The 26,342-nt window shown below is 43.0% G+C and overlaps 1 protein-coding gene across 2 annotated transcripts in view; it reads right to left on the bottom strand.

The window, feature by feature from the left end:
• Window positions 1-26,342, bottom strand: part of LOC5521603 — a 69,747-nt gene that overhangs the window by 27,503 nt on the left and 15,902 nt on the right. For both annotated transcript variants that reach the window (XM_048720713.1, XM_048720712.1), the window contains exons 21-55: window positions 25,445-25,621; window positions 24,614-24,790; window positions 23,808-23,984; window positions 22,928-23,110; window positions 21,642-21,779; window positions 21,040-21,216; window positions 20,908-20,916; window positions 20,257-20,455; window positions 19,417-19,569; window positions 18,896-19,188; window positions 18,689-18,730; window positions 18,261-18,446; window positions 17,696-17,878; window positions 17,443-17,538; window positions 17,238-17,339; window positions 15,698-15,793; window positions 15,019-15,111; window positions 14,604-14,783; window positions 13,968-14,159; window positions 12,947-12,988; window positions 12,388-12,764; window positions 11,734-12,022; window positions 10,495-10,785; window positions 9,279-9,415; window positions 8,818-8,956; window positions 7,915-8,190; window positions 6,827-7,114; window positions 6,487-6,507; window positions 6,124-6,370; window positions 5,659-5,785; window positions 4,392-4,680; window positions 2,986-3,282; window positions 1,828-2,106; window positions 960-1,228; window positions 538-669 (exon numbers count right to left, since the gene is read on the bottom strand). In XM_048720713.1, coding sequence (XP_048576670.1) covers window positions 538-669; window positions 960-1,228; window positions 1,828-2,106; window positions 2,986-3,282; window positions 4,392-4,680; window positions 5,659-5,785; window positions 6,124-6,370; window positions 6,487-6,507; window positions 6,827-7,114; window positions 7,915-8,190; window positions 8,818-8,956; window positions 9,279-9,415; window positions 10,495-10,785; window positions 11,734-12,022; window positions 12,388-12,764; window positions 12,947-12,988; window positions 13,968-14,159; window positions 14,604-14,783; window positions 15,019-15,111; window positions 15,698-15,793; window positions 17,238-17,339; window positions 17,443-17,538; window positions 17,696-17,878; window positions 18,261-18,446; window positions 18,689-18,730; window positions 18,896-19,188; window positions 19,417-19,569; window positions 20,257-20,455; window positions 20,908-20,916; window positions 21,040-21,216; window positions 21,642-21,779; window positions 22,928-23,110; window positions 23,808-23,984; window positions 24,614-24,790; window positions 25,445-25,621 — 6,353 coding nt within the window. The remainder of the gene's footprint in view (window positions 1-537; window positions 670-959; window positions 1,229-1,827; window positions 2,107-2,985; window positions 3,283-4,391; window positions 4,681-5,658; window positions 5,786-6,123; window positions 6,371-6,486; window positions 6,508-6,826; window positions 7,115-7,914; window positions 8,191-8,817; window positions 8,957-9,278; window positions 9,416-10,494; window positions 10,786-11,733; window positions 12,023-12,387; window positions 12,765-12,946; window positions 12,989-13,967; window positions 14,160-14,603; window positions 14,784-15,018; window positions 15,112-15,697; window positions 15,794-17,237; window positions 17,340-17,442; window positions 17,539-17,695; window positions 17,879-18,260; window positions 18,447-18,688; window positions 18,731-18,895; window positions 19,189-19,416; window positions 19,570-20,256; window positions 20,456-20,907; window positions 20,917-21,039; window positions 21,217-21,641; window positions 21,780-22,927; window positions 23,111-23,807; window positions 23,985-24,613; window positions 24,791-25,444; window positions 25,622-26,342) is intronic.

Raw genomic sequence — 26,342 nt, 5'->3', positions numbered from 1 at the left:
TCAAGAGGTTTAGCTAAGATTTGGCGTCAAGGACTATGACTGGCTGAACTAATATCCGTCCACTTATTTGCATTATCCTTGTATTTAATGAAAGAAATCGAGGCGTGAAGTTATCAATGCGAATTCTTTGTGGAAGTGTATTCTGAAGTTGCTCCAGAAGATTAACGGGATCTAGGGATCTTTCTTCATATATTATGTTTGAATAGAGTTAGCTACGATTTGACAAAGAGGACAAAGACTAGCGGGATCTAGGAATCTTTCTTCATATATTATGTTTGAATAGAGTTAGCTACGATTTGACAAAGAGGACAAAGATTAACTGAATCTGAGAATCTCTCTTCATATATTATCTTTGAATAGAGTTAGGTACGATTTGGCAAAGAGGACAAAGATTAACCAAATCTAGGAATCTCTCTTCATATATTATCTTTGAATAGAGTTAGGTACGATTTGGCAAAGAGGACAAAGATTAACCGAATCTAGGAATCTCTCTTCATATATTATGGCTCACGTCTACAGACCATAATCCAGTCTCACCTCCCATGTCTTGGATGAGGTTGCCAGCATGAATCTCAGCTTGCCGTCTTGTAAATACAGCGATATACCGCTCTCTGGAGCGCTTTTCCCCCCAGTATCGATGATGTACCTCGCCTCTTTATACTGCGTCGCCTGAAGAAACAGCATTGCGTTAGAAATTCAAAATTTCGGAGAGCAAAATGGTTTGCCCAGTTACATTTCCAAGAAGACCTCTATTCCAACTATTAACCTTTCTTTAAAATTTTGGAGAGTAAAATGTCTGCTTCAGTTACAATTTCTAACAAAATCCTTATTTCAACAACATGGCTGGTTCAGCTACAATTTCCAAAAAGACCCCTATTAAAACTTAGGATTTTTCTTTACGATTTCGGAGAGTAAAATGGCTGTGTTGTTCGCATTTTCAAAGAAAACCCATGTCCCACCTTTGGGCCCAGTTTGAGATAAACACCAATGGCGAACCCATGAGTGCACCTCCCGGGGTCAAGCAGGCAGTCGGTCTTGCTAATACTCGCACCCATCCAGCCAGTCAGACCGTCAAACGTGACACCTTCCTCTGGTGACGTCTTCACTCCACCCGTGACGCGGAAGGACGGTGTCCCGGCCACGAATTCGTCCAGAACTTGGTCCATTTTCCAATAGTAGCTGAATGGTACGGGTGGGGCGGGGAGCTCCTGAGGGGCACCCGTGTCGCCTGAAGGACGATAACGGTAAATATGATTTGTTAAAGAGATCTAGTCAGCCAATCCTTCGTCAGTTTTTTCGTTCAACAATCAAATCAGGTTTGGAGGACTCAGAATCACTATTTAAATATAAATGTATACTTAATTGACAAAATTAAATAAAAAATATCGCAATCTTTTCCCCAATCAGCCGAAACACTTTGTCACGATTGGTATTTCGCTATAACAAATTGCTTCAGACAGAGATTCTGTGAGTCTCAATGGAACAATGGTTGTTGTTAATTTCCAGAAACAAAGCTACCAGAATGCCAACATACCATCCCATAGTTATGGTTACAATACAACCGTCTGATATTAAAATAACTTTTAATATAATCAAGGAAAGTTTCCCATTTGCTCATATCAATTAGCCGAAATAGACAATTCGCATGCACGGAATTTTGAGGGAAAATGGCAGCGTGATCGGAGTGATTTGGTATTTCGGATTTCCATTTAAATATAATAGCGATTCCGTACGTCCCAAGTGGCGGGTACAGAGAGACACCCCCTCCCTTCATTTTCGAGTAAAAATATTCACGTCCATCCCATAAGGAACCCGCACCAAAGTCACCTGATTCTACTTCAAGTTCAACAGGCTCCGGCTTCGCTCTTGATGGTTGGACGGCTACTCTGTCCTGCCCATTGATCAAGAGTAACCTGTTCCCTGCCTTCGCGTAGAACAGCACGGTCGCGGGCGTGGTTATGCTTTTGGTTATCAGTTCAGTCACGCCAGCGGCGACTGAGTAGCCTTCGGCCGGGTGATTATCGCTTGAATACACCACGATATTCCTGCTTCCCTTGTTCTTTATTGACACGTCGATGTAGTATTTGTTTCTCGGGGCAGGTTTGCCTACAATAAAGACATCAGTGGTTAAGCCCTGTGCAAACAGTGCCAGAAATTGAGAGATGGAGAGATTCTGTAAAATAGTTCCCGAACATTTTCTTTTGTCTGATGGACGGTCGAGTGAAGCGGTACCAGAGACGCTAGTAGCATGTTAGAAAAAATCGTGTATAGGGGAAGCAATAAAGAAAAAGTACATGCACACTCACGGAACAGACCCATCCACAAAAATAAAAACATCCTGCACAGACCCATCCACAAAAATAAAAACATCCTGCACAGACCCATCCACAAAAATAAAAAATTCCTGCACAGACCCATCCACAAAAATAAAAAATTCCTGCACAGACCCATCCACAAAAATAAAAAAATTCCTGCACAGACCCATCCACAAAAATAAAAAATTCCTGCACAGACCCATCCACAAAAATAAAAAAATTCCTGCACAGACCCATCCACAAAAATAAAAAATTCCTGCACAGACCCATCCACAAAAATAAAAAATTCCTGCACAGACCCATCCACAAAAATAAAAAATTCCTGCACAGACCCATCCACAAAAATAAAAAATTCCTGCACAGACCCATCCACAAAAATCAAAAATTCTGACCCCAGGAACCTGCATCCATCCATCCACCCCCCCCCCCCCCCCCCATCACATTTCTAATAATCCCTTATGCTTGCCGGTGTTGGCGCTTATTGCAATCTCAACTTTGGTCAGTTTAGTAATGCAAACTTTAAAATGGTAAACGTTTTCTCGGAAGAATCACAGTTTCCATCGAGAAAAGCTTCTGGATTCTGTGGTTCTCTGCGAGCACATTTCTTTGCATCCTCATTGGTTTTCAGAGGTGACCACGGTAGCGCGCGTCGGAATGCAATTTCCTTTACCTTCACTTTCAACTTTTGCGATGCGCATTTTCGTCATCTGCTTCCACACGCTGCTCGGCGTCACCGTCATCTCGTACCCGCCATTTACCCATAACTCCTTGCCATCCGAGTCATATGCCGTGAACGCGACCGGGAGGGGACTGGTGAGCTCTTTTCGTATGACGACGTCACACTCGTGGGCGCCCAAGCTGAAGCCCTCAGGGGGAAGAGCATCGTCAGGCATCAAGGTCACTTTCTTGCCCAAGGAATTGGTGACTTTCAGGTTGATGAAGTATTTCTTGGAAGGCTGAATGATAACTGCGTGGAAGAAAAAGAAAATGCAAGATATAGTTGCACAAAAAATATCCAACTTTGTGCTCCACAACTCTTGATGTTTCGATTTTCATATGAGTTTAAATAGCCGACGCGGCAATTGAATTTATGTTTCGTATTTGATTACATTCAAGAGCAGTCAAGATGGATCAACTATTGTCTTTGAGTGCCCTGGCTCAGGTGATTTGTAATTACTTTGTCGTGACCTCATGTCGCGAGTATTTTATTTCTTTCCCCCCCCTCTCCCCCACCCACCCTGCTCTCTGTGGCCTATATCTTGTAAATGGAATCTCATGCGATAAAGATAGTTGTTTTTGTGAAAAACGCCGGTTTTTTCGCTACGCGCTATCTATCGCTCAATAGATAGTGAGTACGGGAGCCAATCAAATCGCAGGATTCGTGATAGTATGTGAGTAGATTTACACTAATGAAGTATAGCAAAGTATATAGACAGATTTCATTAGAGTGCCGTGAACAAAGATGTGCATAGGCCATTATTCTCTAACATTTACAAGTGAGATAATTTAAAAGCATTCATAAATGTTTTTAGTTACAATGCTGTGGTGGTTTTTTTTTAACTTTTACTGTAAATCTATAAAATTTGTAAAGAGTATCTCTAAGTTCTTTGTAAATTGAACATTGAAGTGTTCTTCGTTCTCTATAGTTTGACAGCGCGGGAAAAACCTGGAAAATTCGCAATTCGAGATTTCTTACAATGGCCATCGGTTCCTTGTATTTCGGACTGATTTTTGAAACACAAATATAGTGAGGCTGTAATGCACATACCCAGATTTTTGCTTTTTAAGATGTTTTTTCCTTGATCATCCTTGCGCTATGTATGACCTCAGGGACGAAAATCTCAAATTTCAATGACACTTTTTAAAAAGTCGCATCAATTTCAAAAAAAAAACTAGCATTTGATATTTTGTTTGCTATTACTCACTAAGTACTTAGAGAAATTTTCCGCCTTATTAGATCTGAAATAAGCCTATTTGAAGCGTTAAGTCATGTTTTTCCGTCATGTCGGTGTTATACCGATACCAATGACTTCGCCCCCCTCCCCCTCAGCCAATCCAGGTTACGCGCATGCTTACCATGAATAATGTAATATCGGGAGACCTGATAAGCGTCTGGAGGCTGCAGACTTCGCGAGAACACCGAGAAGGAAGCGATGGAGAAGCTGGCAAATGAAGGCTGACCGCCTCCAACAGCGCGCCCAATGTTGAGGTTCTCGTCCAGGGTGTTAATGTTGTAGTTATTGACACCTATTCCACTTTTATCTGTAGCGCGCTGTTGGCCATCCCAGTAGAGGCTGACACCGTCCTCGAGTCGCCACGTGATGAGCACGTAAACCCATTGGCCTGTGATTATGGTGGTCTCGGTCTGGAAAAAAACATGTTTTTTTCTTCTCATATTTTGTTGTGTCCATGTATTATGTCGTTATGTTGTTATGTTGTTATGTCGTCATGTTGTTATGTCGTTATGTCGTTATGTTGTTATGTCTTTATGTCGTTATGTCGTTATGTTGTTATGTCGTTATGTTGTTATGTCGTTATGTTGTTATGTCGTTATGTTGTTATGTCGTTATGTCGTTATGTCGTTATATCGTTATGTTGGAATGTCGTTATGTTGTTATGTTGTTATGTCGTTATGTTGTTATGTCGATATGTCGTTATGTCGTTATGTTGTTATGTCGTTATGTCGTTATGTTGTTATGTCGTTATGTTGTTATGTCGTTATGTTGTTATGTCGTTATGTCGTTATGTTGTTATGTCGTTATGTTGTTATGTCGATATGTTGTTATGTTGTTATGTCGTTATGTTGTTATGTCGTTATGTTGTTATGTCGTTATGTTTTTATGTCGCGCATATCAACACTTGAACACAAGAACATAAAATAATAAGCGCCTTTGTGGTTATGTCGCAATTGAACACCGGGATTTTAAAGGCTCTTGACGGGATTCGGATGTTTTTTTTCGGAATACCTGAAAACAGATAATCTTGCTGAATGATTAAAACAAGGAGTTGTGATTCTCTCTCGTAAGTCTTTCACAATTTCCTGATTAAAATAGCTATGCAGGTTATTAATATGAATTTTGATGTTGCAGATTAATACAACATCGTGATTTGAACGTCTCAGAACGAGCGGATGAAAATGGATTGAAAAAAGTACTTCTAGTTTTCCGAACCGGAGGTACGGAATAGATCCTCTGCATACAATCCATTTCACTGATAATCGCCTTCTATTTATTACACTTTTAAAAGAATTGCAACTTACGGATCCAATATATAATATTTTTAGATGAAGGGAGTGTTATCAGTGTGGAAATTCAATTATTGTATGAATGTTTCACGTTCGTACCTTCCAGAGTATATCTTTAGTAGCCACCTCCACAATCAGTCTCTCCTCCAAAAGATACAAGGAGACACCACGCATGCGTGATCTATTTGGTCCAGTATCCAGCACAAACTTTGATGTCTTGTATGATCTGTTGATTGATAGAACATATATTTATTTTATTATTTTTTTATTTGTATAATTTATGCTTCATCATCCATATAGATTATAACAACCATCATGAACACAACTATCATCATCACCGTCACCGTCACCGTCACCGCCGCCAAAGCCGCGACCGCCGCCACCGCCGCCGCCGCCGCCACCGCCACCGCCGCCGCCGCCGCCGCCGCCGCCGCCGCCACCGCCACCGCCACCACCACCATCATCATCATCATCACCATCATTCCGATAAAAAAATCGTAGTCATCATCCACTCTAGTCATCATTAACATAAATAACCATCAACTTTTCCCTCGCCATAAGTACCTGACGCTTTGAGGCAGCAGGATCTTCAGACCAATTGAGAACTCTTCTTTAGGGTTGATCAAAGGCTGCAGACCAGGGGTCAGCGGATCCACGTGTGCGCCGAAATACCCCGATACACCGTCCAGGGAGATGCCATTGTCGTCCACAGAGTACCCCCCGTGGGCCTGAAAGCTTGGACGTCCGAGTACGAACCCGTCAATGACGGAGAGGAAGGAGATGAAGGTGTTGGGCATGACCGATGGAACAGCTGCAAGGGGGGATTGCACATGGTGAGTTTGGTATATGGTGAGTTTGGTACAGGGTGAGTTTGGATACGAACAACATTGTGAGTTTTTTTTTTCCAAATAAATGATGAGAACATACCAGGTTGTGGGAGGACTCCTTCTGCGAAAAGAGAAAAAGAGAACAGAAAATAGTTTAGTTTATACTTCCAAACCTTGAAATAAGAATAAGTTTAGACGAATTTATCATTATTACACCATAACCTTATCATTATAACCATAACCTCAAGCTTGATTAATATCATTGCTATCGATTATCACTAGTAATGTCACACAACAATCATCTGCATCATAATACATAATAGGCATCGTCATCATAATACATCACCGTCATCACAATCATCATCATTATTATGATCATGATCATCACCATCACCATCACCACCATCATTAATCCATTTCATCCTTCATCCATAACTCACCTGGCGATGAAATTTGAACGACTTCAACCTTGTTTTCCTTATTTGGTGCGACCCATATCATATCCTGCTTATTTACCAGCAAGGATGCCATGGTGTCCTCGTCAATCGCCTCGAGTCTGATCGGCTTATCGCTGTACTTCACCACGGTCAGGGTGGACCCGCTTCTCAGGGGGTACCCCTCGGGTGGGACATTGTCACTGGTGAATACCACAGCTCGACCGTCCGGTACTGTACTGGTGACGTGGAGAATGATCTTGAGCTTGTCTTTGAAGGATGGAGGTTTGTTGACTGAAAACGGAAAAAGGTTAGTATTAGGCTGAGACCGTGGGATGAGATAAGAGATACTTTAAGATACGAGTACGGCTACGAGAACGGCGACGGTAGAAAACAATGGAATTAATTTGAGAATTGAAAGGCTGCACGTGAAAATGCGTTGTGTCTGATAGATTTCCAACCGTTCTCCGCCAAAACACGACGTGAAATTCCAAGTTTTACGGTCCGGCGAGTACGTGGTCGGTTGGGGTATAAATTCACTTTTCTGTTTCCTATCCTAGAAAGAAGCTTACGGTTAAATTCTGTTTGTTCCTGATATAAAGTCTAGGTAGTTTTATCGAAACCATTGTGAAATTTGTCCCTAAGTGTTAAGGTGTTCGTCTCTTCTAGTAAATGTCAATTAAATTCAAGTAACTAGACATTAATGAGTACTAGAATTTAAAGCTGCATTGTCACCAGAGGGCGGACGGAAACCTCAACCGTTAAAAGACAATATAATCTATTAGAATCCGCGGTGTTTTTACGGACCATCCGCTCTAAATTATCAATCACATCCTTAAAGAAACTTCCAATAGACACACTGCTTTCACAATTTTGAAATATTTTTCGAGTTGTCCGTTAAAAATCATCGGAGATGATTGTTGTTACGAACAACACGAAAAACAAAAACATTTTTAGATGATTAAAATACATATAATGCTAACCAACATAATCGTTACCATAGTCATTATTATCATCGCCACCAACACATTGTATGATAATCATCATTAATGAAATAAAAGTCGTCATAGCCCAAAGCACTCATATTGACGTACTAGTTTTGGTGATGTTGACAACATTAAATTTCCCCGTGTCATGCTCGTCCGGCATAAGGATCTGGTTTTCATGATTATTGATCGCAAACGACCGTTGCCTGGCAACGTCTGTGGCTGACAGCATCGCAGCGTTCCTATCGGGGGTGATCTTGGTTATTCGGACGACCTTCTGGGCCCGGACAATTAGACTCTTTTGATCCGAGAATGTCACATTCGCGTCCATCCCCGCATAGTTCCTGAACTCAATTCTGATGTAGAACTTAGGAGTGGGTTCAGCTGCAAGATCATAAACAAAATCATCGTCATCGTCATCATCATCATCATCATCATCATCATCATCATCATCATCATCATCATCATCATCATCACCAACACCATCTTCAAAATTATCACTACATTATCATAATCAACATTATTACATAATCTTCAAAATCATCTTCATCATTACATCATCATAATCATGACCATCATTACAACATTTCCATCATCATCATTATCATCAAAATCATTACAACAACATCAATTTGATTGGCCGAGACATTTTGCCTAATGTTTTTTTTAATATTTATTGTTAGGGATTAAATTACTTTTTTGTAATATGACTTATTAGTGGGGAACCTTGTTAAAATTAGAAGAGAAAAAATTATTTTCCCTGCTCCATTTGATTGGTTCAAAATAGAAAATCACCAATAAGAGGGAGTACATTTTCCACATTACTCAAAATCTTACTATATTCTACATGTCCTATATGATCCTATATGGGAAAGCTTTTTGCCACAGAACGCATGAATGATTACTTCTGCCATCACCACCACAACTACTACCATCTTTATCATCACCATTATTTTCGCCATTATCATAATAAACACTACAATTGTTTTCCTCCTATAGAATTCACAATACCTGTGGATGTGATTGTGAGAGGAATGGGCTGACAAGAGCCTTCACGCGGATTCAACATCTGTCTGTGATGGTAGTTGAGATAAATGGGTTTGCCGTCTTCATCTATCACAGTAAAAGTTATAGGACCAGGAGATGTAACCTGAAAATAAAACAAAAACAAAAAACAGGTCACCACACTATCATCATTATCTAGCCATCTTCATCATTATCATCATCACAATTATCATCATCATCATCGACTAACTGCCTCATTATCACCACGATCACCATAACCATTATCATCTACCATAATCGTCGGCATTATCGTCTTTACAGTAATTAACAACATAATCATCGTCATCATTATCATTATTGTCATCATCAATGTCATCATCATTATAATTGTCATCATTATCATAATTGCCATCATCAGTGCCATCATCATCATTATATTTCTTATACCACTATTGACGTTATCATACCTTTTTGGTGATATTGGCGATGACTTGTTTGTTGATAAGGAATCCTCCAGGAGGCATGTTATCAGAAGTCTTGATGCGAACGTTTCGCCCAGCAACGTTTGTAACTGTTACTGAGATTATGTACTTTTTTCTCTTCACTTAAAATGAAAGTAACCCGGATAAGAATTTTAATAACTTATAACTAATAACTACATAACCACTACATAACCGTCGTATTTTAAAGTTCTCTCAAGCAATTATTTGCCTAGCTGGATGGCTATTGAAGATGATGTCAATAAGATAGCATGTTCCTCGCATTCTCATTGGTCTTAGCTCCAACAAACGGTCATGGTGGTCACGCTAGCTCACGGCGCGTTGCAACAATACTGTCAAGGTGGTCACGCTAGCTCACGGCGCGCTATAACAACACTGTCATGGTTGTCACGCAAGCTCACGGCGCGCTGTTACAATACAGTCAATGTGGTCACGTTAGCTCAAGGTGCGCTGTTACAATACAGTCAAGGTGGTCACGCTAGCTCACGACGCGCTGTAACAATAATGTCAAGGTTGTCACGCTAGCTAGCGGCGCGCTGTAACAATACTGTAAAGGTTGTCACGCTAGCTAGCGGCGCGCTGTAACAATACTGTCAAGGTTGTCACGCTAGCTAGCGGCGCGCTGTAACAATAATGTCAATGTGGTCACGCTAGCTCACGGCACGCTGTAACAATACTGTCAAGGTGGTCACGCTAGCTAGCGGCGCGCTGTAACAATACTGTCAAGGTGGTCACGCTAGCTAGAGGCGCGCTGTAACAATACTGTCAAGGTGGTCACGCTAGCTAGCGGCGCGCTGTAACAATACTGTCAAGGTTGTCACGCTAGCTAGCGGCGCGCTGTAACAATACTGTCAAGGTTGTCACGCTAGCTAGCGGCGCGCTGTAACAATACTGTCAAGATTGTCACGCTAGCTAGCGGCGCGCTGTAACAATACTGTCAAGGTGGTCACGCTAGCTAGCGGCGCGCTGTAACAATACTGTCAAGGTTGTCACGCTAGCTAGCGGCGCGCTGTAACAATACTGTCAAGGTGGTCACGCTAGCTAGAGGCGCGCTGTAACAATACTGTCAAGGTGGTCACGCTAGCTAGCGGCGCGCTGTAACAATACTGTCAAGGTTGTCACGCTAGCTAGCGGCGCGCTGTAACAATACTGTAAAGCGAGCGCTACTCATACGAAACTTCACCTGATTTGGTGATATTCAAGTCGAACCGAGTCTTGCTGGGCGTAGGCGTTATAGTGGTGGTGAAAGCGTCGTTCGCCAGCAGGCCCTCACGCGTTTCCGAATCAAATACCCTGAATGTGATAGGGATGTTCCCAGGGACTGTTTTGGTGATATCAACGATGCTCCCCTGCTTGACGGGTCCAAATCCTGACGGGGGCAGCTCATCTCCTGGTAAAATGGACGCTGGTCGGCCAGATCGGTTGATCACTCTCAGGTAGATGTAGTACTTGGGGGGCGGCGTCGGAGATACAACTGAAACAATTGCAGAAAACAAAATAAAACACTGTCAATGCAGAAGATGATCAAAATTAACAGGAAATCTTGGGTCATGTAGAAGCTATTAGAATATTTCACCACATTGGATTGATACAGCACAGACAAAAAAATGGGAAACAAAACCATAGAACGGGAATACAATAGAACAATGAGGTAATCCAGCCAATCCTGTTAGACCTTAGGAGCGGGCTTATACACTTCTCGAAACTCCTTTGTAATCCTAAAACCTCCAATAAAGGATCGATCATACAATAGAAAACGCCGGCCTTAACTACAAGACGAAGCGTACAACATACAGGTACCTACAAAAAGTATCGGCTTACTTATATATAGTGAAAAGATAGGACCGTACAATATGCATGTAGCTACAAAAAATATAGGCTTACTTATATAGTGAAAAAGTAGGCCTGTACAACATAAATGTAGCTACAAAAAGTATCGGCTTACTAATATAGGAAAAATAGGCCCGTCAAATATACATGTAGCTACAAAAAGTATCGGCTTACTAATATAGGAAAAAATAGGCCCGTCAAATGTACATGTAGCTAAAAAAGGATCGGCTTACTAATATAGGGAAAAATAGGCCCGTCAAATGTACATGCAGCTACAAAAAGTATCGGCTTACTTATATAGGGAAAAAATGGCCCGTCAAATGTACATGCAGCTACAAAAAGTCTCGGCTTACTAATATAGGAAAAAATGGCCCGTCAAATGTACATGCAGCTACAAAAAGTCTCGGCTTACTAATATAGGAAAAACTAGGCCCGTCAAATATACATGCAGCTACAAAAAGTCTCGGCTTACTAATATAGGAAAAAATAGGCCTGTCAAATGTACATGTAGCTACAAAAAATCTCGGCTTACCTATATAGTGAAAACTAGGCTCGTACCACATAAATGTAGCTACAAAACAAACAAACTTACTATTAACCCAGAAGAACGCAAAGATCTTCTTCACTGTCGCTTGCTCAAGGTATTGCTTGAATATGGCCATCGACGACAGATAGAATCGACCACACGTGCTGGTCCCCTTGCCCAGACTCTTCCCGACCATAAAGTTAGGACTATCTTTGTTGATTTCCGGGCTCTCGGAAAGTGGGGACTTAGTACTGGTGCCCAGAACTTCTCCGTTACGATAGACCGTGAGGCCTAGGTCGGACCTCCAAGTGATGACGAGGTAGACCCATCGGTCGAGCATGGCACTTGTCTCAAGCTGAAGAAAACACCAAGATGAGTAACGCAATATGGCGTGACATCAAAGATAACGTAACTAAACAGGGCTAGCTTGCAATCAGATTACTTAAACGTTAAAGCAGATAACGTAACTCAACAGACAACAGCAAATGGCCGGCAATAAATTAACAATATGGCGTAACTTAATAGATAACGTAACGCAACAGACAAAAGCAAATGTCAGGGAATAAATAAAAAAATATGGCGTGACTAAATAGATAACGCAACAGGCCACAGTAAATATAAGGAAATAAATCAACTGAGGGTTGGATTTTCGTGTTAAACGCCTCGCTATCATGAAAAATCATGCAGGAGAGGGCTGCAGAGAGAGAAATCCTAGCATACCTTGAAAATTGCAGTATCAGACGTGAGTTGGACGGTGAGGGTCTCGCCTTTAACAAACACCGAGATGCCGCGCGTGTCCAGACTTGCAGCACCAGTGTCCAGGATGTACCTGGGCGTGGTACAGTCACGCAGCGACGCATCCAGCTTCACCTTCATACCAATGGTTAGACCAGGAAGGCTAGCGATGGGGTCAAGAAGCGCGTCCTCGCTCGCGATCTCGGCCTGCGCCCATGACTGGGGTGTGGTAAACAAGTAGCCCAGATCGATGAGTTGGTACGGGCCCTGGGTCTGGAGAAGGGGACTGCCGGATCCGCCCATGATGTGGTTGTTTTGTATTGCCAGGAAATACCAGTAGTAGCTGGTTGGTATCGGAGGATCTGAAATAAGATAAATGAAAAAGAACTGGTATTTGTTGGGGACTGAAATGCTGGGCGAAAGCCGATATCGTTTTTAAATGTGACGTTGCAAACCCGTGCAGGACTTAACCAATAAAATGCTTTTATTCTGCATTTGTCTGTTCACTGGAAAAATGTTTATTTTGAAATAAAAATATACTTACGGTTTTGGGGTATAACAGGAGTAACAGCCGTTGGGCTCGGACCTGTAAAAATAAAAAAAACTTAGGAACTGAATTTTTCCTTTTACCTTCAGCCCTCAAGTTTAGTCGGATTCACACAAGCTCGATCAAAAACTATGCTCCGACGTCAACATTTACGTTCCGACGTGATTTACTCCAAGAATTCTTACATCTATCTAAGCCATGTTTAGACATGCCGTGGTGTACTCCAAGTACTCTTAGCTCTATCTAAGCCATGTTTCGACATACCTTGGTTTACTACAAAAAGTCTTAGTTCTATTTAAGCCATGGTGGTGTACTACACATACACATTTTGAAATCATATTACGCATTTATTAAAAATGTACCATCCCGGAACTGAGGATCACAAGCATCTAGTAAGCCCACATATGTTTGACAAGTAAATTTCGGACCGACAAACAGAAAGATCATATCCTTGTCTTGATCAAACCCGTTTCAGCTGAGGTGAGACCCGCATACGCACACGCACTAACACACTGGGCCACCTGTGGTGAGAGGCCCCATACGCACACGCGCTAACACACTGGGCCACCTGTGGTGAGAGGCCCCATACGCACACGCGCTCACACACTGGGTCACCTGTGGTGAGAGGCCCCATACGCACACGCGCTAACACACTGGGCCACCTTGAATCCCACGTTCCCACATATCGTAATTTATTACACATACACTTTACTGTTTAAGCCACTTTCCGACAAACATGTTTACTACATGAGCTCTTAATTCAGTTCGAGCCATGTTCACACATTAACTTTTAATTCGGTTTGAGTCATGTTCACATATGATCTTTGAATTCTATTTTAGCCATGTCCCCATATGAACTTTTAATTCTATTTAAGTCACGTCCCCACATACCATAGTTTTCTCCTGTGATTTCGGTTTAAATTCGGTTTGAGTCATGTTCACATATGAGCTTTTAATTCTATTTGAGCCATGTCCCCACATGAGCTTTTAATTCTATTTAAGCCACGTCCCCACATACCATAGTTTTCTCCTGTGATGCACGTCTTAGAGCAAGAATCCACCGTGGAGAACAAGTTATGGTTGCCATTGCATCCCCAGAATTCGGTCTGTTTGCACTGCCGAGACGTCACGTCGTAATACGCTCTCATTTCGCTACTCGCACACGAGTCAGGCGCCCATATCTTCTCACAAGCATTCGTTACTTTGGCGTCTGAAAGCAGCAAGGAAACAGTGTCAACTTGTCACTAAAGTCCGACAATTTTGTTTTGTTGATTGTTTTGAAATTTTATAATTTTGAAAAATACAATAATTCCGGCATTCTAGATGGAATTTTAAAGCGATGTAAGCAAATATAAATTAAGTGGATAAGGTTACGACTATGAATATATGACCATATTGTGACCACTATGTATCTGACTATACTTTTGCATGATTGCATGGCGTGACTAGAGTATTGCGTGACTGTATTGCGAGACTATAATATTGCGTTACTATATGACGCGACTAGAGTATTGCGTGACTGCATGGCGTGACTTGAGTGTTGCGTGACGGTGTGGAGTGACTTGCGTGTTGCGTGACTATTCGGCAAGACTATAGTATTGCGTGACTATAAGACGTGACTACAGTAATACGTGACCATGACCCGCTTGCTTACCGCACTGCTGTTCGCACAATTTCCTTGGGTACGTTGTGCTTTTGGATGGACAGTTCTGCAGTACTTCTCGTAGGAACATCATACAAGGCGAGCCCGCGTCAGATAGTGGAGCGCCTTTTATGGCGGTCTGAAGCTCGTACAAGCACGGCCCCGTGGGCTTCGGCAACTCGCATTTATTCACTGCGTAAAATTAATTAGGATTAATGGGAGAGTTCCGAGTTAAATACCTCTCCACCCAACGAAGGTAGTTTATCAAAACACCTACCGTAATCCCCACCCTGCAAATTTCCCGACATTGTAAATACATGGACCCAAACGCCCTCCTCGCAGAGGAATTATGTACAATCCTATCACGCCAAGATGGTCGGGTTACACAGGTTAAATACACAATAGTTCACTAGGGCGGATGTCTTACCTTTTTGGCAGGCCTCCATTGTGTAACCCTGAGGACACTGACATTGTCGGTTGACGCAAACCCCGCCATTCAGACATTCAGGCACGCATTCCGCTGAAAAGACGAAAACAAAAAAAGAATCATCGAATTGTTGGTAACTCGCCAACAGCATACAATACGTATCGTCGAACGCTCTTGTCTGCAGTAAAACACCCGTGCATACGAACGCCTTCAAGACCCAAAAACCTCCCCTCATTACTGGGATCTTCTTATCAAACGGGTTTATAGCCAAATTCGTTGTTGTGCGACCTCCGAGAATCGAAAATTCCTTTCTTCGTTTGGGAATAGCGCGTAGTCAATCAAACCAAACAATCAAAACCAAACAAACCGCCCCTAAAGCTTGTGTCTGACTTCCAAACGAGACAAGGATCTTGGATTCGCCGAGGTCGCGCAACAACGAATTTTGCTGTAATATTCGAAAATGTACGGGCTTTCTTTTATTTAGAGTATCAAAAAGAGAGACGTGATATGTCGCATCTCGATTGGCATGTTACGCAAAATCACACACGTGAATCTATTGTTGATAATAGTTCGCACGATAGCGAAGTCACAGATGACCTCATAATGTAACAATATTCCGTGACACACGTTCATGACAAGATAGCTGTACGTCACGCAAGTTCCTGACTTCATTACTCACACTTTTCGCATCGCCTTCCTGAGTATCCTGGCAAACAGGTGCACGTGTTTGGGGCGGTGCATGTTCCTCCGTTCTTACAATAACGGGTGCAGACAGCTACAAACGAATATAGAAATGAAGTTCGTAATTGGTTTATAGGCACTGTGGTTGCATTGTAAAATATAATTTTTAAGACATAAGTGATGTTTGATGTAAATATCAGATTCTTTATATATGCGCGAGGTACGTTTTATTCATTACCTTTTCCACTTATGAATAATCTTTGTCAAATATCTCTTTCAGGTTCATATGACCCAAAGGTAAGGTATTTCATACACCTATTTCAAGTAAGGCTGCACTCAGAAAAATCCATGTAACGCTACCGATCAAGCACTGCGGGTTACGATACATGCATTCTCTAGTTCAACCTTATTTGACATGTATGCCAGCTAGATTTTGTTTACTATCTTTTACGAATCATTTGAACACTTCGGTTATCTTTGTCAACTATCTTAGAAGATATGCCGCAAAGCCAATAAGGTATTTTGTATACCAGCCTGATGTGAGCTTTGTCCGGATAGTGTCTCGCACTGCCAGCTACATTAGATATTATTCTAGTCCTGAGTAAGAACGTTTCTCGAGCTGCTTTGTGAACTTTGTCCGGACCGTGTCTCGCACTACCAGCTACATTATATATTATTCTAGTCCTGAGTAAGAACGTTTCTCGAGCTGCTTTGTGAACTTTGTCCGGACAGTGTGTCGCACTACCAGCTACATTATATATTATTCTAGTCCTGAGTAAGAACGTTTCTCGAGCTGCTTTGTGAACTTTGTCCAGACAGTGTCTCGCACTACCAGCTACATTAGATATTATTCTAGTTCGGAGTAAGAACGTTTCTCGAGCTGCTTTGTGAACTTTGTCCAGACAGTGTCTCGCACTGCCAGCTACATTAGATATTATTCTAGTTCGGAGTAAGAACGTTTCTCGAGCTGCTTTGTGAACTTTGTCCGGACAGTGTCTCGCATTGCCAGCTACATTATATATTATTCTAGTCCTGAGTAAGAACGTTTCTCGAGCTGCTTTGTGAACTTTGTCCGGACAGTGTCTCGCACTACCAGCTACATTATATATTATTCTAGTCCTGAGTAAGAACGTTTCTCGAGCTGCTTTGTGAACTTTGTCCAGACAGTGTCTCGCACTGCCAGCTACATTAGATATTATTCTAGTTCGGAGTAAGAACGTTTCTCGAGCTGCTTTGTGAACTTTGTCCGGACAGTGTCTCGCATTGCCAGCTACATTATATATTATTCTAGTCCTGAGTAAGAACGTTTCTCGAGCTGCTTTGTGAACTTTGTCCGGACAGTGTCTCGCACTACCAGCTACATTATATATTATTCTAGTCCTGAGTAAGAACGTTTCTCGAGCTGCTTTGTGAACTTTGTCCAGACAGTGTCTCGCACTGCCAGCTACATTAGATATTATTCTAGTTCGGAGTAAGAACGTTTCTCGAGCTGCTTTGTGAACTTTGTCCGGACAGTGTCGGGCAGTGCCTGTCCTCACCTTGCTTGCATGTCGCTCCCCTCCAGTTAGGCGGGCACTGACACGTGTTGGACACAGGGTCGATACATGTGCCGCCATTCTCACATGGAACCTTGCAGATGGCTAGAAATAACACCATTAAAAACTTAATCTTAATCCATCGATCTTTCATAAATGTCATTTGCAAGGGGACTATAGAGTTGTTTTTGCATGGTTGTGGACTCACCTATCTGGCAATATCTGCCCTTGTACAATCCCTCTGGACACTTGCACTGACTATTTACACAGCTTCCGTTATTAGCACAAGGGGGTTTACAGTTAGCTACAAGAGACAGTTTGCAAAGCCGATTAGCGGGGAAGACAGCAGATAGTTAAAAGGTTTAAAGTCAGACAGACAGACAGACAGACAGACAGACAGACAGACAGACAGACAGACAGACAGACAGACAGATAGACAGACAGACATATTGTTAGCTTACTTGGACATGGATTTTGGTTGCACATGCGGCTCTCAATCTCGCTGCCAAGCCCCATGTCGATGCAGTTCTTGCCTCCGTTCTGAGGGTTGGGGTTGTTACATTTCCTGTTCCTCATCTGAGTTCCCCCGCCACAAGTAGCACTGCACTCAGTCCATGCGCTCCACTCCGAGTAGCCTCCGTTCACTACAGAAACCAGAATGCAAGCTTGTCAACAATCTTTTGATATTATGGAGTGTCAAATGACTCGCAAAAGATGCTCATTAAATGAAATAATATCCCCCTTGGTCAATTAGCGAGATACTAAGGGAATAGAATGTATAAACCTACGAAAGCTTACGTTTACTTAGCGCATATTAGGGCGCATATGGTCTGTTCATCTCAACAAAAATAGACACGTTTTAAAATTTTGGAATTAAAAAGACAATGCGAGCAAAAGGGAAAAACGTCTCCAGGCGCATATGTTACTTTTGTTAGTAAAAACACTGCACAGAACGCTTCACTCTTTGCGAAAAATCTCATAAAGATATTGAAAAACTCATGTTCTTTAACGCTGATCCTGTCTCACCCGTATCACCAGGGCAGGGGTTCGTGTTGCAGTCCCGACTTTCAATATCACTTCCGAGGCTTGAGCAGTCGGCACCACCATTCAGCGGTTTGGGACTGGAGCAGTTCCTAGTCCTCAGCTGCATCGCTCCACCGCACGTGACGGGGCATGGGGACCAATCGGACCACAAGTTATATCCACCAGCCACTGAAACAGATACAAGAAATTGACTATGACGTAACGAAAACGTGCAATCAAGACACGTGACAGGCACGTTGACGGGCCATGAAAACCAATCAGACCACAGGCTGTACTCAACAAGTCATAAGAACGGATACAATCTGCACTCGCAATGGAATGGATTGGAAATGCGAACAGATAGTCAACGAGGGACGAGAACAACATCAACAACTGTGTGGCTAATTCAAATTCTTACATGTAGTACTCACCTGGAGATGGGCACATGGCGTCAGGCTCTGACGCACTCGGCGCTGAAATTACAAAGGTATCAATATTCAGTTTATAACCGAGCTAGATCCGTAATAAATCAAACAAGGTCAAACGACATTAAATCCAGAATAGTTACATAATGTTAAGCTTACATGAAAGCATGATCAGTCAAAATTTAAATAAGATAAATAACCGATTAAACTCACGTTTTAAGGCAGATGAGGGCTCTCTCATCCAGTACCAGATAAGCCCTGGGTTCAGCATTTTAATCTTGATCCAAGGCGAAGGTTTGAACTCCTTGCCCTCGTACCCACTCCTCGTGACAATAGTCCCAAACCAGCTCTTCCCCTTGCGATCAGAGGTGGTGAGAAGCGTTTTGGGGTCCGCCAGAGGAAGCCATGGCATGCGATAACCAAGCCCTTCAGCCCCGTACTCCCATGTGGGAGGAAACTTTTGCATTTCACGGATGTCGGTTTGGTTCGGGTAGTTGTTCACAAAGCTGGTAAGATATAGTCAAAAGGAGTTAGAAGATTTCTCGAGTTGGTCCGCAACTGTATGCACATAGCATTTTATATTCTCATTACCTAAGAAGCGTGTTATTCAGTAGAATAATTAAGAGATTTCGCGAGTTGATCCGTTAGCACATAGCATAGTAAGCACATAGCTCTCACCTGAGCAGCGTGCTATTTAGTTGAATAGTTAGGAGATTTCGCGGGTTAATCCGTACCTGTATGAATGCGGTGCTTTCCAAATCCCACCAAACACCTCGCGCTCGTTCGCCTCAAGTCTGTACTCAAACTCGCCAGCAGATATCGCCTTGATGGAGTCCGCCTCGCCCAGGATCGAGTAATCATCGACCACGGTCGGGTCATCGATGTTCCTACAAGACAAGAAGTTTTTTCAAGCGCTTTGCGTGACACAGGTCAAGACAAGAAGGTTTTTCAAGCGCTTTGCGTGACGCAGGTCAAGACAAGAAGGTTTTTAAAGCGCTTTGCGTGACACAGGTCAAGACAAGAAGGTTTTTCAAGCGCTTTGCGTGACACAGGTCAAGACAAGAAGGTTTTTCAAGCGCTTTGCGTGACACAGGTCTAAGCGACTTCGTTTGAGAGGTGGAAATTGCGACGAGGCAAACTTTACTAAAAAAATATAACAACCATTTTTCTGTTACCATTAAAATTTGAAAATACAACGGTCTTTTGAGAAAAAAACTCAAATCACCACCCAAAATTGAGGTATGATACGAAATAACGATATTTCATTGAAAGTTCTCAATATCTCGGTTGGATTAGCCGATGGACATGAATGCTTTGTGGCTGGCTATCTTGCGGCAACTCGGTTATAACGTTACCAAAACGGTCCGTTTAAGTATAAAAGCGATATCTTGTATGCCTCTCAGGAATATAATTAACCAAAAAATGTATCGGGAATTCTTTTTATTTTGATTATTCACAATATTCATTCAAGTTGGCAGCGTTAATTCAAACGAAAACGACAACTTCTGAGGCGACGTAAAGAAAAGCAGACTGCGAAAATGCGAACATAATTGAGTTCTAGCAATCTTGCTTACCTCATTTTAATGTTGTCCGCTGACCAGCCCTGATTGGTTGCCGCGGTCACCACTAGTGTCCAGCCTCCGCCGGACCGAGTCATATCACAGTACACCGTGAGTTCTCGGGCGGTGTCTCTCTCCCTGACGACGATGGAGTAGAGACCATCTGTTCGCTTGTGACAACGTTCGAAGAACTCGCGGCAAGAGCGCAAGGGTACTACGTCACAGGGGAGAAAGGTTAGAAGGCCTAAGGCGGTAAAGGTACTATGGTTGTTTGCCATTTTATAGGAAATCCCAGAATGGGATCCCAGTTTTTCCGGAATGCCATAATGTTAAGAAAAAGTTTTTCTATATTCCAGAATTTCCGGGGTGACTCATGTTTCATTTGCTTCAGTACCCAGAAATTCTACTTTTGGGGCCTTGGGGAATAGAGGCCGATGGGGCCTCGGTCAAATATTCTATGGAAAACTGCATATGGTACAAGATTTTCCGGAATTTCTGGTATTCCCTGTGAAAGTGGACTAACTCTTAAGCAATTCCACACTTTCCGGAAATTTTCCAGTGGAAGGAATCTGTACCATTTACAAAATAACCAGAAGTACCGGAGTTTCCGATTAAATGGATTAATGGGGCTGTATGCATGGCAAATAGTTGTGATGTCGTACTTACTTTTAGGTGCTGATGAGCCCAAGTACATAAAAAGAAAAAAAAAGAAAAGTAAATAATCTGCACGTGCACTAAAACTAAAAAACATTAACAGACATGAACGTCAAAACTAAATAAATGGGTATTTCCGCTGACCTGGACACTCCTGCATGTTGCACTGTTCGGTTTCCACAGGCTTCCCAAGCTCGCCACAGCGGCTTCCACCAAACATCGGGATGGGCTCTGTGCATGTTCGGGACCTCGACTTGATGCCGCCACCGCACGACACCGAGCAGCCAGTCCACTCACTCCAGCTCGAATAACCACCGTCAACTGGAACAATGACGTCAATTCCGGTTAGTTAGGTACATATGAAGAAAACGTTGTCGTTTTGGTGGTCTGGTAACGAGCAATCTTAGTTTTTATTTCAAAGACCTTCTCGATTGGGTAAAGATGATCACAGTGACTGTTTTTCTCTTCTGAGTACAAGCAATGCAGTTTTTCCAAATAAGGAATATATTAGTTTCCTTATGTGGAAGTGGCCGCGTTTGAAAAAAAAAACACAATTTTGGGCTAAATTTTCTTGTGCAAAAAACATAGTCACATGACATTGTTGGACAGTCACGCAAGGTCTAATTAATAATAATCACAACTTATTCCCAGTTAGTCATGGCGGATGCCATTTTACACCCATTAGTTTTTCTCCTTAGGACCGGTTATTTATCACTTCAGGTTATTGTCGTTACTTAGCCTCATACCAGGACAGGGCGTGGTCGAACACGTGCGCGTTTCGTTCTCTTCCTTGCCGCCCTTCAGCTTCACCACTCTCCACTGAACCCCTCCCCCACAGGTCCTGGAACAGCGGGACCAACCCACTTCCGGTCCCATGTTCGAGGCTGCGATAAAACACACATGTAAGCATTGTGAGATTTCTATAAGTGACGGTATGGCTATAAGCCGTACAAAAATGAGCAAGAGAGAATTCATTCAACTTCGAGCAGTCCACGGCCAAATATCGTGTAACAAGATAACTGTATTTTAACTTAAAATCAATTTGAACAGGTTTTAATAGAGATACTTTAAGGAGATTTGATACAGTTTCCCGAATTCCCAACCATCCTGTCAATCACAATTTTCTGTTACAGGGATCGGATCATCAATAACTATTTGGCCATGCCATGTAGCTAGGGATGAACTTTATAAAAATGCCCATTTTCATAAAATCTAATCGCTTACTTACAACCCTTCAATGGAGCTCAAAGTTAACCCGAATGTTTCTGGATTCTTAATTTTATTATACGAAAACGACGACGATATTTTACATGGCGGCTAAAAAAGTCCTCGGAATGGCCCCTTAAACTAACGATCAACAAAACAGATATCAGGGGCGAATTTCAAAGTATGTAAATAACAGTGACTGAAAAAAAAATACGCCAATATCTCAGTTCCTCATAGATTTTAATAAAACTTCCATAGCTTATTTGTTAAAACATTCCGTGTAGCGAACACCACTTCGCAAATAGTAAATTTAACGGGTTCACCGTTCCGTTGCCATAGAAACAGCAATTTTAACACATGTAACATTTTTTTATAAAGTTCATCACTAGCTACATGGCATGGCCAAATAGTTTGATGATCCGATCCCTGTAGCAAAAGATACGGGTTGTGATTGGCGGGATGTTTGGGAATTCGGGCAACCACACCCCCCCTCGCCCAACCACACACCTATATCCCCCCCCCACGCAACCACACACCTACACCCCCCACGCAACCAAACACCTATAACCCCCCACGCAACCACATACCTATACACCCCCCACGCAACCACACACCTATACCACCCCCCACGCAACCACACACCTATACCACCCCCCACGCAACCACACACCTATACCCCCACGCAACCACACATCTATACCCCCTACGCAACCACACACCTATACCCCCTAACTCAGACCTATACACCCCCCAACATAAGATAACAATAGCACACGCACATGATGCCCACAGTTCGCGCTGGCTCAATGTTTACAGCTAAACTTACGCTCTTCAGGGCAGGGTGGCTTGATGCAGATCTTGGCCTCGGTGGGGTCACCAATACCAGAACAGTCTGCCCCACCAAAAGCAGGGCGAGGGTTGGTGCAGTTCCTGGTTCGGAATTGCTTCCCAGATCCACACGTGACTGTGCACTCGGTCCAGTTACTCCAGGCAGAGTAACCTCCATTTACTGGGAAAAATATTCGGGACATGATTAGTTGGCGAAAACACTAGTTTTGGACCTAGTTGTCATTATCACAATATCACCACCAACCATCATGATAGCTACCACCACCACCATCACAGTCACCATCAACATCACATTATCATCATCAACATCACCATCATCATCACCATCAACATTATCATCATTATCACCAACATCATCATCATCACCACCATCACCAGCACCATCACCACTAACATCACTATCAACATCATCACCATCACCATCACCGTCATCATCATCACCATCACCATCACCATCACCATCACCATCACCATCACCATCAACATTATCATCATTATTATCACCAACATCACCATCACCATCATCACCATCATCATCATCATCATCACCATCATCTTCACCATCACCATCACCATCACCATCCCCATCATCATCATCATCACCATCATCATCATCACCAACATCATCATCACAATCACCATCACCATCACCATCACCATCATCATCATCACCATCATCATCATCATCATCATCATCGCCATCACCATCACCATCACCATCATCATCATCATCACCATCATCATCATCACCAACATCACCATCACCATCACCATCATCATCATCATCATCATCGTAGTCATCATCATCATCATCATCATTATCATCATCACCATCACCACCTCGGCCATCGCCTTACCTGGACACTCCTGTGTTTGGCAGGACCCGGTTTCAGTTGACGCGCCGATAGCTGAGCAATCCTTGCCCCCAAAGTGAGGAGTGGGGTTGGTACATGTCCGGGATCGCATCTGTTCCCCGCCCCCACACGTCACGGTACACGACGTCCATTCACTCCACTGCGAGTAGTTGCCGTCGACTAAAAAAAGTAGATTCACGAGTCACGCAACGATTTTAGTCACTCAATAACCATCTCACAGTGGAACCACGTCATGCTCGCCTTTTTTTCCATCATTAACGCAAAAGAATATAAAATTGAATTAAAACAATTAAAAAAACAGCTTTACAAATGTAATAGTCGACTTTTGGGTGACAAACTCGAGTGCGCTTCTGCAGCTTTAAGCGCCAAAATTACAACAATTGAAGCAAGTTATTTAGCGCGTACAAATCAGCCAAAAAGTTTCCCTGTCAGAAAGGGCTAATTTTTATTTATTTATTTTCGTCCCTCACTGTCCCTATAGCTGCTAGGATAACCAAATGGCGACTGGATTTCTTACAGATCGTCCCTATAGCTGCTAGGATAACCAAATGGCGACTGGATCCCTAACAGATCGTCCCTATAGCTGCTAGGATAACCAAATGGCGACTGGATCCCTTACAGATCGTCCCTATAGCTGCTAGGATAACCAAATAGCGACTGGATTTCTTACAGATCGTCCCTATAGCTGCTAGGATGACCAAATAGCGACTGGATCCCTTACAGATCGTCCCTATAGCTGCTAGGATAACCAAATGGCGACTGGATCCCTTACAGATCGTACCACTTACTCGGGCAGGGCATGACGTTACATGACTGAGTCTCCAGGGCGGGGCCCCGCTGTGAGCAGTTCCTCCCCCCGTTCTGAGGCTCTGGTTCGCTACAGTTACGCGTTCTTTGGAAGACTCCTTCGCCACATGATTTGCTACATTTGGACCAGTCAGACCAACTTGTGTATCCGCCGTCAACTAGTGAAATAAATTATATTTTTATAAAATATATTTTATTTTCATAACACCGATTCAATATTTGGCAAACTGTTTGGACACAAAATCGCTTATTTGCCCCGATAAAGGTAAAAAGACACCCGTTACAGAGAACCCCATTAATAAGCACACCCAATGTCCAGTGGACTCCCAATGTTAGACCCCAATGTGAGACCCAATAACCTCCCAATGTTAGACCCCAATGTGAGACCCAATGGACTCCCAATGTTAGACCCCAATGTGAGACCCAATGGACTTCCAATGTTGGACCACAATGTGACACCCAATGGACTTCCAATGTTGGACCCCAATGTGAGACCCAATGGACTCCCAATGTTGGACCCCAATGTGAGAACCAATGGACTCCCAATGTTGGACCCCAATGTGAGACCCAATGGACTCAATGTTAGACCCCAATGTGAGAACCAATGGACTCCCAATGTTGGACCCTAATGTGAGACCCAATAACCTCCCAATGTTAGACCCCAATGTGAGACCCAATGGACTCCCAATGTTAGAACCCAATGTGAGAACCAATGGACTCCCAATGTTGGACCCCAATGTGACACCCAATGGACTCCAAAGGTTTGGCCCCAATGGACCCTCTTGTTATGTTTCCTGCTGCACTCTACTCACTTGGGCATGGGTTGGTACTGCAGTTTCTTGTTTCATGGCCAGGCCCCAAGGCGGAACAATCCTCCCCTCCATGGGAGGGTGGGGGGTTTGTACATGTCCTGGTTCGCTGCTGTGACCCCCCTCCACAGGTTACGCTGCAGGGTGCAAAGTGTGTCCACTCGGAATAGCCACCATTCACTGCGGGAAACAAATGGTTTAATGCGGTTACTAGTCAGAATAATTGAAGTAATAGGGTGATTTAGATCCACGACGCCGGCAAGAAGACGCCGCCTCGAGCACGTTCGATTGCACGCGCACGCTTTTCTTGCCGGTGTCGCGTCCTGTTCAGGACGCGATTTCATGCTTTTTCACGTCCTCTTCAAGACGGGAAGCCGGCAAAAATTAGCGTGCGTGCGCAATCGAACGTGCGCGAGGCGGCGTCATCTTACCGGCGTCATGGATCTAAATCATCCTAATAGCCCATTTAACTTCCGTCTCATCTCAGACACTCAGAGTAAATTTGTATATTTAATGAGTGAAGAGATTTAATAGGCCATTTCAGCTATCACCTCAACTACCGTCATGCAGCGCGCTCATTGTTTGGTGCGTGTGCTTTATGCTAGTAGCATACAAGCTTATATCTGGAACTGAACATCCCAATCAAGGGGGCAACTTTTCTAATGGATACCTCTTGAAACCCTTGTTTTGACTCTTTCTTTATGGATTGACCTGGACATAAGTAGTATATATAGACCTGGACGTAAGTAGCATATACAGACCTGGACATAAGTAGTATATACAGACCTGGACATAAGTAGTATATACAGACCTGGACATAAGTAGTATATACAGACCTGGACATGAGTAGTATATACAGACCTGGACATAAGTAGTATATACAGACCTGGGCATAAGTAGT

The sequence above is a fragment of the Nematostella vectensis genome, chromosome 13 (assembly GCF_932526225.1).
Source record: "Nematostella vectensis chromosome 13, jaNemVect1.1, whole genome shotgun sequence".
Taxonomy (NCBI): domain Eukaryota; kingdom Metazoa; phylum Cnidaria; class Anthozoa; order Actiniaria; family Edwardsiidae; genus Nematostella; species Nematostella vectensis.
Note: the sequence above shows the minus strand (reverse complement) of the source record. Positions and strands in the feature narration are given on the sequence as shown.